Source organism: Suricata suricatta, chromosome 7 (assembly GCF_006229205.1).
Source record: "Suricata suricatta isolate VVHF042 chromosome 7, meerkat_22Aug2017_6uvM2_HiC, whole genome shotgun sequence".
Taxonomy (NCBI): domain Eukaryota; kingdom Metazoa; phylum Chordata; class Mammalia; order Carnivora; family Herpestidae; genus Suricata; species Suricata suricatta.
The window spans coordinates 96,130,182-96,144,365 of record NC_043706.1 but is presented as its reverse complement, the minus strand read 5'-3'; the positions used below and the strand labels follow the sequence as shown (position 1 = coordinate 96,144,365).

The window sequence follows — 14,184 nt, the reverse complement described above, 5'->3', positions numbered from 1 at the left end:
TAGAAATCAGCAAACAAAACAACAAAGTATAAGTGCTAGGAAGGAAATCACTGGGTGTTAGGCATTAATAGGATGGCGAGAGGAGACCTATTTGAGAGGACACATATGAGCTGAAATCGGAAAGATGGGAGAGCGAAGGAAGCATGGAACTGGGTGTAGTGAAGGCGCCCAAAGCACGCCAGTGGGGCTGGAGCAAGGTGACCTCTGCCAGAAGGCGGAGGATCCAAGGACCATGACAGGGGAATCGGAGTTTATTCTCAGTTAAACTTCTTTAAGAAAACAGAAAACTGAGCTATATAATCCCGACTAAGGAACTTAGTACAGTACCTGGCATGTAGCGAGTGTTCAGTAGGTGTCGGCCATGATGATATAGAGATTACCCAACTCAACAGGCAAGGCTCCGTCAGAATAGCGGAACAGGACGATTAACACGTGAGCAATGAAAAGATACTCATTTACCTGATAAATATAGTTTTCATTTAGCCACTTCTCCACACAACCAGATTTCACTTACAAAAGGGCAAGCTTGTTTTTGACAGACCCTCTAGGGTTCAATATTTCTTTGTTTTAACAATCACAGGACAGCAGAGAGGACTCTCTTGTCAATTTTAAAAATAGGTAAGGTAGATCATTTTCATCTGGTCACATACACCAGTGTAAGTTTTTACTTCAGGTGGCCATTTCAGAAATGAAAGTTACAGCTAATCAAACCTTAGCCCACATGCCTTAGTGATTTTAACGACACGATTTGTTGCTATGAGACAAAAACATGCTGTGCGGGAAACAATCTGTTAGAAGTCATATGACCTTGATACAAAGGCTTTTGACTAACAGCACTAACATCCGCTCTCTGGAAAAGAAACAAACCCTATGATTAGAGCCTGGTAGTCCTCCTAAAGCAAATAAAACATTATTAGGCACTTATTAATGGGAAGCCAAAATGGCTGCAAATACTAAAAACTTTCAAGGCCACTGGCAAAGTTTTTCCTTTTTTACCTTGTCTTTCTCCTTCCTACTTCCAGAGGGAGACACTGGAAAAACACAAAGGACTGCACATAAGTAGACAGTCTAGTGGCTTCTCTTTTTCTTTGTGTGTGAAGTGAACTGTTGAGTCTTCATTCATCTATTTTTTTGAGCATCCCTGGGTGCCAGCACTGTGCTTGTAGACCTGGTGGCCCACAGACTCAGTCTGTGTTTTCACAGAGTGTAAATGCTAGTTGGGAAGATAAACAAAAAGTTGACAAGTAAGAGTCATGCCGACGCAAACACGTGATAAACACCGTGAAGAAAATAAAGTGGGAGGCGGGTAGGTTGAGGCAACTGGGGGAGGGGGAGGGCCTCTTTGAAGAGGTGGTTTCTGAGTGAGCCTGGCATGACAAGAGGTCGGTCTGCGAAGACATAGTGCAAAAATATGCTAGGCAGAGGGGATGACAATCTCATGTCCCAGAGATGGGGAGCAGCTTAGGGTGTTCAAGAAAAAATATGTAGTAGTTGGAGCTTGGTGAGCTTGTAAGAGCACACTAGGGGCCAAGGTCAAGGGCAGGAATCCAACCACACGAGGATTTTAAGTGCAAAGGGAAATCTCTGGAGGGTTAGCACTGCAGCTGCTTTTGTAATGGTCCACTGATGTAAGACTCCTCTAGAAGCAGGGCTGGTCCCTGCCTGGTGAGCTGATGGCAGCGGCACTTTCTCTCCTCGGGAAAAGGAGCAGCAGCAGCAACCTGCCCCATTGCCCTGAAAGTCCCCCTGGCCATCTGGACCCCTTGGAATATCTGCTTGCCCCAAGAAGCCTGTGAAAGCAAAATCTGTGTGGTGTACCATGTCCTGTGGTCGGTCCTGTGTCCCCCAGCACCTTGGAGGTGCTCCCAAATCCTGGCCTCCTCTATCAGCCAGGGGACCAGGATAGACCCAGGAACCTACTCTTTCATCCCTCCTCCCCTTCCTTAAGCCTCTCAACAGCAAGACCAGGGCGAGCATCAGGGCCAGGGCCAGGAGACAACCTGGGTTGGACAGGTGACAGGAAGGGCCTGGCTGGCATCCTGTGTCAAAGCAGACAATAGGTTGCACCCAGGGACTCTGACCATGCTTGAGAGACTGGCTTGGATGCATTTCCAGGGTCACCCAGCCAAGTTTCCTGAGTCAGACAGTGGGGACCTGGAGGCAGTGAACATGCACATTATTTGTTTTCTGTCTTTGTTTGAGGCTGTCATTCCCTTGAATGTTCCCCTAAAAACGTCAATGGCTGCTGACTACCAAACTAAGAAGAAAATTCTCAGACATGTCCTTACCCTCCCATATTCTGGTTCCAACCTACTGGTGACTTACTCACTTGCTGGCTTAATTTGCTTGACATTCCTGCATGTATCCTACCTCACAGCAAGCAAACTTTTATTCTTCTTCTTATTATTATTATTATCAGAAAAATAATAAATACAAAAAATGTTTTGAAAAACAAGGTTCCTTCTTATTGTAACTTGCTGTGCCTGCTAGATCATCCAACCTCTGGGCAGAGGCAGCAGTGCTTAGATCACTAGGCAGTACTGGATATGTGTATTTTGCTGGGTTATCCACTTAGATCTCTCCAATCCCTCTGTAGGCCCTTAAGGCACACTCCCACACTTACTGCTTAGATTTCCCACTCTTTAAAAAATTTTTTAAATCTTATTTTTGAGAGAGAGAGAAAGAGCACATGCGCAAGTAGGGGAGGAACAGAGAGTGAGGGGGACATAGAATTCAAAGGAGGCTCCAGGCTCCTAGCTCCCAGCACAGAGCCCAATGTGGGGCTTGAACTCACAAACCACAAGTTCATGACCTGAGCTGAAGTTGGACACTTAACCGACTGAGCCATCTAGGTGCCCCATAGATTTCCCACTCTTGAGTTCTTCTGGACTTGGGCAGTTTCCTCAGAGGCTTCTTCTCATCCTTACTGCTTTCTCCGCATCCTTCCTCTGGACTTGAGTTCTCTTCCTTCACCTGGTCAGGCAGGGTGGCCTCTTTCCCGTGGGACCCTGCTGCTCCTGGGCCTGACTGGGACCAACTTTCTCCTGGGTTACACAAGCACATAAGTCACCACCAGCCCTGGCTGTGTCCTGAGGTCTGCCCTTTTCTCAACATTTTTTTCTTAATGTTTATTTTTGAGAGAGAGAGACAGGGTGGGGGTTGCAGAGAGAGGGGGACAGAGGATCAAAGCAAAGGCTTTGCACTGACGGCAGTGAGCCTGATATGGGGCTCAAACCCATGAACTGTGAGATCATGGCCTGAGCCAAAATCAGAAACAACCGACTGAGCCACCAGGCCTTCCCTTATCTAACTGCCTTGGTCCCAAGTGCACGTAGGCTTTAACAAGACCAAAAGTCAGGAGGTGTGGCCATCTGGTTAGCTACTTCCCAGAGGTATGAGCCAAGTTTGCATTCATTTCCTTCTTCCTTAAGAGGGAATGGTATATGTGTATGAGTGTGAGTGTGTGAGTGTGTGTGTGTGAGTGTGTGTGAGTGTGTCTGTGTCTGTGTCTGTCGTGTCCAATTGGGGGAAGGAAAGATAAGAGTAGTGATTCTATATCTATCATGGAGGTGATTCCTCCTAGCCTTGTGTTCTGGAAACCTAGGAAATTATGGGAGGAATGGTGGTGTGAGAGGATCTTCATGGTTGGATTATCCTAAATATCTTATTAACATAGGGGCCTGCCTGCTTTCCAATTAGAACACCACACTCGTGATTTCACAGATGTTTTTATTTAGGAAAAAATGACTCAATGAAAACTATCAAACAAACAATAGTACAGAAATATGGCAAACATTACAGAGGTGGTAACTGGTATCTGGAACCGTCAGTATTGAGACAAAAATTGTCAGTGGCTTATAGTTTCACATGAAGGAGTTAGAATCCTTCCGCCCTGTTCACTTTGCTGTCTTCACCTGCAGGTGGCCACGACCATGCTCAAGCTGCCTACCGGCAAGTGTTCCCACCCGCGGTGCGTGCGCAGCCCTTCCCTGGAGCCAGCGTGCGAGGCCCGAACCCTGTGCACAAGGTCATCCTGAACTACCCCAGCCCCTGGGACCAAGATGAGAGGCCTGCACAAAGAGACCATTCCCCAGGGCTCCCAAGGTATCAATATGACAGGGCCAACTTTCAGACAATTTTTAAAAATGTTTATGTATTTATTTTGAGAGAGAGAGAGAGAGAGAGAGAGAGAGAGAAAGAGTGCATGTGCATGGGTGCCATTGAGTAGGAGAGAGGCAGAGAGAGGGAGAAAGGATCCCCATGTTGTCAGCACAGACCCTGAAGCAGGGCTCAATCTCACAACCCTGGGATCATGACCTGAGCCAAAATCAAGAGTCAGAGCCTCAGCCAACTGAGCCACCCAGATGCCCCCAGACATCTTTTAATGGGAAAAAGAAAAAGAATCACATCATTGCAATCAAGATATATCAAAACTCTCTGTTGGTTTGTTGCCCAAGTTAGTGACCAAGGGAATAGACTCTTTGAGTTAGGAGGAGATGGAAAGTGGTTGACAAGGATCTCTTTCCCAGACACATAAAGCCACTGGTGACTAGTCAACATTCTTTGGAAGGAATGGCCCCTCCTTCTAACAGTGAAATCACCTGGCCTTTTAGCCCAGATAGATTTTTCTTTTTACTATGACTGACTTCCACCAATAGGATATTCTTTTTCTATCCCTGGTTTCTACACCTGTTTAAACCCATGTCTTACTTTTGACATTTTAAATTCAGTTTGCTCCCAAGAGAAATTTTTAAAAACCTGGTTTTTGGATTTTTTGTTTGTTTGTTTGTTTGTTTTGGTTTTTGTAATATAAGCATCCACACATAATGGAACACCATTGTTAGGTCTTTCCTATGCTTCTTCCAGAAAACTACTTCCGGTATTTCTTGACTTCAGTTGTCTAAGTTCTAGTCTTTTTTCCCCTCTATTGTTCTCCTTCAACTCTTCTTTGAGTTTTCCTCTTCTCTCTCCTTTTTCTTTTTTAAGTTTATTTATTTTGAAAGAGAGCATGAGCCAGGGAGGGGCAAAGAGAAAGGGAGAGAGAGAATCCTAAGCAGGCTCCGTGCCAATAGCACAGAGCCCGACTCAGGGGTTGATCTCACAAACTGTGAGACCATGACCTGAGCTGAAATCAGGGGTTGGACATTCAACCAACTGAGCCATCCAGGCACCCCTCCACTTCTTTTAATTTACAGATCTAAAATATAGAGGAAGAACTTGTTAAAATGGAGCTTCTTAAGACAAAATTGAAAAGAGTGGATGAAATGTTTGCTCTTGCTCAAGCACAATTTTTATATGCCATTCAAAGTAAATTTTTATTCTCTTTTAGGAATAGAATGAGATACAAAGGTCCTTTTAAAGCAGAATTTTCAGAAATGCAGAAGTTGGTAATTAGTTCAGAAACTTTATTAAAAGAAAAAATCCCACTCCATTTACTCAAAAGCCCATACATTCTCAGATTTTCTTTCTAGACAGAGCCCTTATTTGTCAAAAACAAAATTGCATGGAGTTTAAGGTGCCTGGCTGGCTCAGTCAGTGGAGCATACGGCTCTTGATCTCAGGTTTGTGAGTTGGAGGCTTAGGTTGGGTGTTGAGATTACTTACATAAACAAACAAACAACCAAGCAAACTTTAAAAAAGTGCATGGAGTTTAAATAATGAAATTAAGTGAAGTGCGATTGTACAACCAGATAAGCACTCTTGTAGAAGAAATATCTGAAATTCCAAGAGAACAAACCAAATTTAAGCACCTTTATGACACATGTCCACTGGCAGTGAAGAGGTGAGGCAATAGTAATTTGTTAAATAAACATTGATTTTGAAATATTTTTAGATTTACAGAAGAATTGCAAAGTTAGTACAGAGTAATTGCTTTTGTAACATCAATTTGAGCCTGCCATGGTCTCTTTGGATTTATTTTATCATTTTAGGATAATGAAAAATAAGTTCAGGTAATGAAGCTAATTCTCCTCTTACTGATAAACTTGAAAGGGAACCTTGATACAGAAACTTTACTCTGTCATTAATGTCCATGATATTGTTTTTATACGGAAGTTTTTTAATAGTATCAAAGCTTTGGGGTTCCTGGGTGGCTTAGTCGGTGAAGCATCTGACTTTGGCTCAGGTCATGATCTCACAGCTTGTGGGTTCCGGCCTTGCATCGGGCTCTGTGCAGACAGCTCAGAGCCTGGAGTCTATTTCAGATTCTGTGTCTCCCTCTCTCGGCCCCTCCCCAGCTCACATTCTCTTTCTTCCTCTTTCTCTCCCTCTCTCACTCAAAAACAAATAAACATTAAAAACAATTTTTTAAAATATTGTGAAATCTTTAACATGTCTTTATCAAATGAGCAATTGTCTTCTATAACAACCAAGCTACTTTCAGTATAAAGGGATTTCATGCAAAAAGATGTGGAACTGGATCTTCATTAGATGAAAGCATATTTTATGGAGATGTTTTCTATATATTAATAAAAATATAAAATAAAAATAAGTTCCTCAAAATTCACACTTTAGAAATAAGGTATACTTGTGATTTTGTATAATTTTTTAAAAATCCTGTTGCGTAAGACTTTCAAAATTTGTACTACTCTTTTGGGTAAAAATATGAGCATTTGCAACAATGTATAAAAATGGGGCATATACACATGGATTTTGTAATCAAGACAGTTTTCAAAATTTAGAATATAAAGGGGCACATGGGTGACTCATCAGTTAAGTGGCCAACTCTTGATACTGGCTCAGGTCATGACCTCACAGTTCATGGGATCAAGACCTGCGACAGGCTGTGTGCTGACAGCGTGGAGCCTGCTTGAGATTCTCTCTCTACCCCTCTCTCTGCCTCTCCCCTGCTCGTGCTCTGTCCCTCAAAATAAATAAACTTAAAAAGATTTAGAATATAAAATAATCTCAAACACACAACAAACAACAAACATCCATGTTCCCACTCCCTAGATTTTTTCACTGTGAACATATTGCCACATGTACTTCAGAGTCTTTCTAAGGAAATAAAACATTACAGATGCAGTGGTAGCTTCCCTCTGGGTCAGGATTCAGTTATAGGAAACAGCTATTTTCAGCAGGAAGGATTTAACACAGGGAATTGGGCGCTTATGGAATCGCTGGAGGATGGAGGAGAAGCTTCAGGCCAGGCTTCCAGGAATATCCCAGAGCAGCACCACAGAACAGGATGCCGAGAAAGCTGCTTCCTCCATCTCAGTGGAAGGGGCAGAAGATCGTAAAGCCACCAGAGAACCCTCCGTTCAAGGCCACACCGCCACAGTCCAGTCCAGGATTAGGAAGCCACGGGCCGTGCAACATCCATCCTGTGCCTTCTAGAGCTGCACCGGCCGATGCCAGGTGCCTCTCCCCTCCCCTCGACATGGGAGCTGGTAACGGGATGCTGGGGTGCTTCCCAAGGAGCTCAGCACCTCATGGTAGCACTTATCAAAAGAAACCACAGAAGTGGCAGAAGCATATTTCCTTCGGCTTCCCAGCTCTCACACGAGTGCATCTGAGTGTTCCTCTTAGCACAGTGTTTGTGGGAATACTGGTGACCAAAAATAATAATAAAAAAAAAAGATGCCATGTAACAATTTGGTAAAAACTTCTTTAAAGGGTATTCAAAATCAGATTTTTCACCCATATATTAACAACATAAATGCTTTAAACCTACAAGTCATTTCTACCTTCAGGTATATAATTAAACGTTCTCTACCATGAGTTAAAAGTCCTGTCTTTTTATCTGAATGTCTATAACGCCAACCTTCCATGTCACCTGGTACACTACTTTCTTTTAGTGGTCACCGTGTCTGCCTTCCCAATTAGACAGTCCTTGCATGGAGAAATCGAACCCTGCTCCTTCTTTCGACCCCTAGTGCAGGCCCTTACAAATGGCAGCCAGCCGAATTACTTATTGACTGAAATTCAATGGAGCAACCTCTCATCCCTCTGGCTCAGGAATGAAATGGAGGCAGAGGAGAGATAGCTCACTGGTATCTTCCCATAGTTCTTAAAGGCTTTCTGTCCCGCTAGGTTTGCCTTTGTAAAAAAAAATGCAAATTTTACTGTAAATGTATTCTTTTCCAGGGACCAACTATATAATCAGCCACCTAATCGAGTGGGAGCTCCTGAGGAGTCCTTGGAGTGTCCTGCAGAGTTGAGACCACCAGGTCCCCAGGCTCCCTCCCCAGCTGCCATCCCTAGACCCCCTAGTAACCTTCCAGCCAGAGGAACTCTGAAAACAAGCAATTTGCCAGAAGAATTACGTAAGTTGTTTGCAATGTTGTTTTTCCTTCTTTTTTGTCAGGTCTTCTACTTAGAGAGTACTTGATGATTTTTCATCCATGACCTTGGATATTTCTCATATACACAGTGAAATAAATTTCGCTTTCTTACTTTCTGCTTTAAAAAGTAACCAGCATGTTATATGAATCGTTTTTAGTGATGCTGACACTACCAGCAATACTCACAAAATGCTTACCGTTAGATTTTCTTAAATATATACTCCAACAACAAATAACTCCCACACTTCTCTCTTCTAAATGATGCTCTTGAGTGGACTTGTCCCTGGGCAAATTGATTGGATGTCCATGTGGTATTGGCCAGGGACCTAGCATTTCACCATAAATTAGCAACAGCCATCAAGAACGAGGTCATTTCCTGTAGGAATGAGCAGTCTTGTTTGGAAAAAGCGGTCTCACATTCTCCGTACTGTTTTACAACCAAATGCAAACTAAGCCTTTTATTTAAAGAAACATTCTACTAAGTGTCAGGTGATGATTCTTTTTCCATATTTTGCAGCCAGAACCAGAAATGTTGAAATGTCACCAAAATGTTCTCATATTAAGGTCAGTCAGGACAGTAAGTTCTAGAAATCTTAAGAAAACAGCTACGACTTATGAAATTGTTATATTCTGTTGTGGTTGCTAGAGAAGTTCAGGTAATTCTAATAAGCCCTTTACGAATCTGGGCCTCTTTGAACCAAGCTTGAAAATTTAGCCTTTTGCATTTGCTAATTCCTATCGGGGGGAATCTGTTCTCGTTAGTCATTTAGGGCTCTGGAAGATTTCTCTTTTTTCTTTTTTCTTTTTCCCCAGAAGATTTCTATGGTAAGGATCCATTGCTGTTTATCATTCAAAAAAAATTTTTAATCTTTTAAAAATCTTATACATTTTAATCTTGAGTATTTCTGGAGACTGGATGCGGTCCTAAATAGGACCTGACCCTCACGTTAATCAACAGGTAGTATTTATGTTACCATACTCTCTAAAGGAGTCCTGAAATTCTTACCTAGAAATTGGTTGAATATTAGGTGTGCAGAAGATCACATTGAGTGCCATCAATATGCCTGGCTACTTAGATGAATCTGTATGACCCTTGTACCCACTTCTATTTGAGATATGTGTTTCAAAAGTCCAGAGCCCAAGCATAGATGAATACATACAAACTCATATTTTCTCTCCAACCTTCCTCTCTTCTCCACACCCCTGCCTCAGGGACTGCCTGAGATTGAGCTTGTCCATTTCAGACTAAAAGCCAACACACAGAGATTATTCATCAATCCCATTAACATGCTACCCAGAAATTTCCCCAAGATTTTAGCCTGAGAAAACATTGGCTTGCCATCCTGACTGGGGCAAGTCTGTGGGCACAATGCCATCTGTTGCTCCAGGCCGACCTAGGGAGGAGCCAGAGAGCAAGTGATGCTGGATGCCCAGAGGTAGTAGCTGTCCTTCAAGCTGCTGAAGCTCCTGCTAATGTTCCTGATCAATGCTTTGGTGTGCCCCCACTTCCTGGCATTTCTCCCAGCAGTGAGTGGGGAAGGGGAAGGAGGTGGTAGGGAACCACTTGCTCCCTCTCCCTCTACTTGCTTTTGTTAAGCAAGAGCTCAGGGCAGCAGAGAGCATCATGAGATCAAAAGAGGACACTGCTGGGCAGCTCCTTAGCAAGGTTCAGCTTCTTGGCCTGCTGGGAGAGTATTCCTCAGGCACAGGGCCAAGTGTCTCTAAGAAACCAGGAGGTGGCCTGATCTTCAGGCCCCTCAGGTTCTGAGTGATAGATTTTGTTACTGCATCGTGTGATTTTTCAGCAAACCTCCTTGGTTTGTCTCAGGCTGCCAGCACTGTTCTTCCCATGCACACTGAGCAGTCTGTAGCCCCTTGGACAGAACACCCCCTATCCCCGCTGCCCCTTGGGGCCTAGCGATGTGCACAGTTGCAGGCACAAGCCCTCAGACCAAGCCCCATCCCAAAGTTTCACTTTATAAGTTTAGAAAGACAAAAGACATTGCGTACAATTTGCAAGTGTTCAGAATAGAATGATTTGACTCATTTCTAATAAATGTGATAACTGTCTCGTAGGGAAAGTCTTTATCACTTATTCTATGGACACAGCCATGGAGGTAGTGAAATTCGTGAACTTTCTGTTGGTGAATGGCTTCCAAACTGCAGTAAGTATTTTTTCCAAAGAGAAGACTTGTGAGTACAATGAGGGGCGCCTGGGTGGCTCAGTCAATTAAGCATCCAACTTTGGCTCAGGTCATGATGTCGTGGTTCATGAATTTGAGACCTGTATCAGGCTGTGTGCTGACAGCTCAGATTCTATGTCTCCCTCCCTCTCAGCCCCTCCCCCACTCATTCTCTCACACTCTCTTTCTCTCTCTCTCAAAAATAAATAAACATTAAAAAATAATAATAAAGTGAGTACAATGAGAAGCAAAACAAAAGGAGAAAATTATAAATAGCTGTTGAGGATTCAAACTGTATTATCCGAGTTATGTGCTTAGGAACTAAATGCTTGTAAGATGTAGGTAAAGTATTTTCTAGATTTTAAACTCTCCAGTCTCTAGCACTTACGTCTTGCATGCTATTGGAGTGACCCCGAGAACCTCTGAACATCCGGAACAGTGTTAGTTAAAGCTGACCACAGATGCAGCTTGGCCCCCGACCCAAAGGAAATGCCAAGCTCTTGATGCACTTTCTACCTTTGCCCCCACCCCTCTTTTTTTTAAACCAAGCCTGCCTGCTTTGGTTGTGCTTCCTGTGATGCAGGAGGTTTCAGGCTCAACCAGGCCACCCGCTATTGTAGAAGGCCCTTCTGTTGGGCACTTGGTTGTAAGGTCTGAGGTCAAGGCCCACTCTGCACAGCTGCCGTCCACACCTTGAGGCAGCAGTGGTGCCTCTGGGCAGAGAATACATGGCCTGATTCACAGCTGGTCTCATCTAGTTTTAGGGGAGGTAGACAACGCAGCCCTGAAGTTCACTGTGACCTTGGCCCAAGAAATCTCAGGAAGCACACTCCTCAAGTTTCCCTGCCGTGCCTTCCAACAGTAGAGCTTAAAGTCATGTAAGTTCTACTGTAGGATAAACAAAATACCACAGGAGGCGACTCAAAGGACTGGCTTTCCTAAAACACTGAGCTCACTTCTTTTCCTCCCAGTGGCCCCCTTTGGGTATTGAGTGATAGTAAATTCTAGAGAGTGCTGAAAAATTAAGGAAAATATCTATGACTAGGAATGTGGAAGGATAAAAAGAGAATATTTAGCAACTAAATATCATTTTAAACATTACTTAGTGTTAACAGTTTTTATTGAATTTTTTCTTTATTCTATAATTTTTTTAAATAGGAGTGTCTGCAAGTTTAAAAATACATACAGTTTATACATTCCAACTTAGTGACTGTATAGAAGCCAACATTTTAATTTCTCCTTTCTAGAGAAAGAAAGCACTGTGGTAACCATGATATAAAATCAAATTATAGGTCATAAGGCCAACATTTGCAGAAAAGATCTTTGGTCATTTCCAAAAAAGCATACTGATTGCCCTTGGAGAAGAGGACAGGTTTTTATGAACCTAACAATCAGGGACTCCTTAGATAGAATTTAAATCTGTCCTTAATCTTTATCCCCATGAAGCCTTGTAGTAGAATCACAGAGCCCCATCCTGGATGGCTAAGTTACTACCTTGATACATCAAGAACGCCTTAGTGGAGAGAAAAACACTTAATGGGTAATTTAAGCAAAGTTTAATGAAAGGACTATTTTCAAAGTTCTAGGTAAATTTTAAGAAATCCTCAGGGAACAGAACAATATCCTGGGCCCATAGCAAAAGCAGGAAGTTGCTACCACCCCGAAGTCTAAAAAGGCAAGGGAACAGTGAGTATGGCAACCCGAAGAGCAGGCCTCATGGGTTGCTTGGGCTGCCATGAAGTACCACACGCTTAAACAACAGAAATTTATTTCCTCATAGTTCTGGAGGCTGGATGTCCAAGATAAAGGTGTCGGCAGGATTGGTTTCATTCTGGGTCTCTTCCTTGGTTTGTAGACGGCGTCTTCTTCCTGGATTTCGCAGGTCTTCCCTCTGTGTGTCCTAAGCTCTTCTGAGGACACCAGTCCTATTAGATCAGGGCCCATCTGACCACCCATTTCTACCCACATGACCCCATTTTACCTTAGTTACGTCTTTCAGGCTCTGTCTCCAAATATAGTCACACCGAGGCACTGGAGGTTAAGACTTCAACATATGAATTTGGGGGAAAACAGTCTAGCCTATAACAGTGGCTGTGTGGAAAAGTTGGCCTGACAGATGCTGTGGACTTTGGTAGAGACCTGGAGAGACAAACGAGAGATATCAAGCACATTGTGCCTCCCAGAAAGTCCACCTCAGTAGCAGGGAATAATTTAGGTACTAAGTTAACAATAAAAATTATCATTTATTGAGCACTTACTTCAAGCCTGGCATTATGATATACCTTTTTCATGTCCAATTGTTTTAATCCTCATAACCATGCTAGGAAATAGGTTTAATAACCACATATTACAAATAAAGATAATAAGACATAGAGAGTTTCCATAATGTTTTAAAGTTATGCAAGCAGGAAGTGCAGAAACCATTAGTAGAACCAAGAGTAGAGCCAGGCCAAGAGTAGAGCCAAAAGTAGAGTCAAGAGTAAAACCAAGAGTAGAGTTGGAGTTTCTTCTCATCCCCAACATTATATTGCTTCTGTCTCAGATAATAAAAATGGATTCCTGATACAATCATAGAGAGCTACAAGCTTTCTCAAAATTACCTTACATGGTCATTGGCTATCAGACATTTTTAAGCAGGAGTCATCCAATCCAAAAGGAAAACCATTCCATTTTTAATATGCCATCGGTAAAGAAACATACTCTGAACTTGTATTATGTAGTGGATGTGTTTGACAATTTGGTGTTGTTGGGGCACTTTCTCGTTCCGCAGGAAGATTAGAACTAGGTTGAAGAGATAAGGCAGACATAAATGAGTCATACAGTAAGTGAAAGAATATCATGGTATGTTAAGTGTTCTGGTCCCGCGGGTCACAACAGGGCTGAGTCGGGTGAGGTGAGGACGAGGAAGTCAGCGAGTGGGGAGGATTCACAGAGCAGGGAGGCTTGGGCTATGTTACCAGGGTGGAGAGGAGTAACGTAGGACACGTGAGGAAAGAGGTAAGGCTGAGTCATGGACAGCACGGAGAGCTTACTGAATGATCAGCTCAGACTTGATCAGTCTCAAATGGCGGAGTGACATTTAGGACAATTGATATGAGAACAGTGTGGCCAAATCAAATAACCTCTCCTCAAGGACCCTCTCCCCAAATCACCTACTCTCGTATATAATCCCTCTTGCAAACAAGAGCACTTTGTACACATGCACATTCCTCTCTGGCTGCAGGGCAAGGGCCTGAGCCCCAGAAAGGCCTTCTTATTTGGTCTTCTGAAAAAAACAGAAAATAGCTGGTTTTTTTCCCCTTCAAAGACTTGATATTTAATATCTATCTTTTCAAGGTCCAAGAGGTTCTGCTTCTTGACTTTCATCATAAACCTTTCCCTACCATCTTAGTAATTGTTTTTGTGACTGTTGTTTGGATTTGCTCCAAGTTTCATACAATCCTTTTTAAATGTATAGATCGAAACTGGACATAATACCGTAATAATGACCTGGCTAATGCAAGTGAAGCACCAGAACTAGATCTCAGTACTTGTACACCTCACATCCATTAAAACATTTCAGAGTCATATCATGTTTGCCTTTCATATGACAGATACATATTTTGCTGGCTTATATCCAACTTGGTAGTCTACTATATCTCTCAGATTTTTAAAACATAATTATCATGTAGCCAAAGATACATTTTGATGTGTACCACTATATCCTAATTACGGATGTT

At 42.8% G+C, this 14,184-nt stretch overlaps 1 protein-coding gene and 1 long non-coding RNA gene across 3 annotated transcripts in view; one reads left to right on the top strand and one right to left on the bottom strand.

Annotated features, from left to right (window-relative positions):
* The window catches only part of TRAF3IP2 (TRAF3 interacting protein 2), a 41,248-nt gene that overhangs the window by 19,389 nt on the left and 7,675 nt on the right, over positions 1-14,184 (top strand). For both annotated transcript variants that reach the window (XM_029944191.1, XM_029944192.1), the window contains 3 exons: positions 3,921-4,104; positions 8,086-8,264; positions 10,359-10,447. In XM_029944191.1, the coding sequence (XP_029800051.1) occupies positions 3,921-4,104; positions 8,086-8,264; positions 10,359-10,447 (452 nt within the window). The remainder of the gene's footprint in view (positions 1-3,920; positions 4,105-8,085; positions 8,265-10,358; positions 10,448-14,184) is intronic.
* On the bottom strand, positions 12,007-13,008 carry LOC115295892. Its single transcript, XR_003910618.1, has 2 exons — positions 12,447-13,008; positions 12,007-12,375 (listed from the first exon to the last, which is right to left on the bottom strand). It is a non-coding gene; the product is annotated as an uncharacterized LOC115295892 (long non-coding RNA).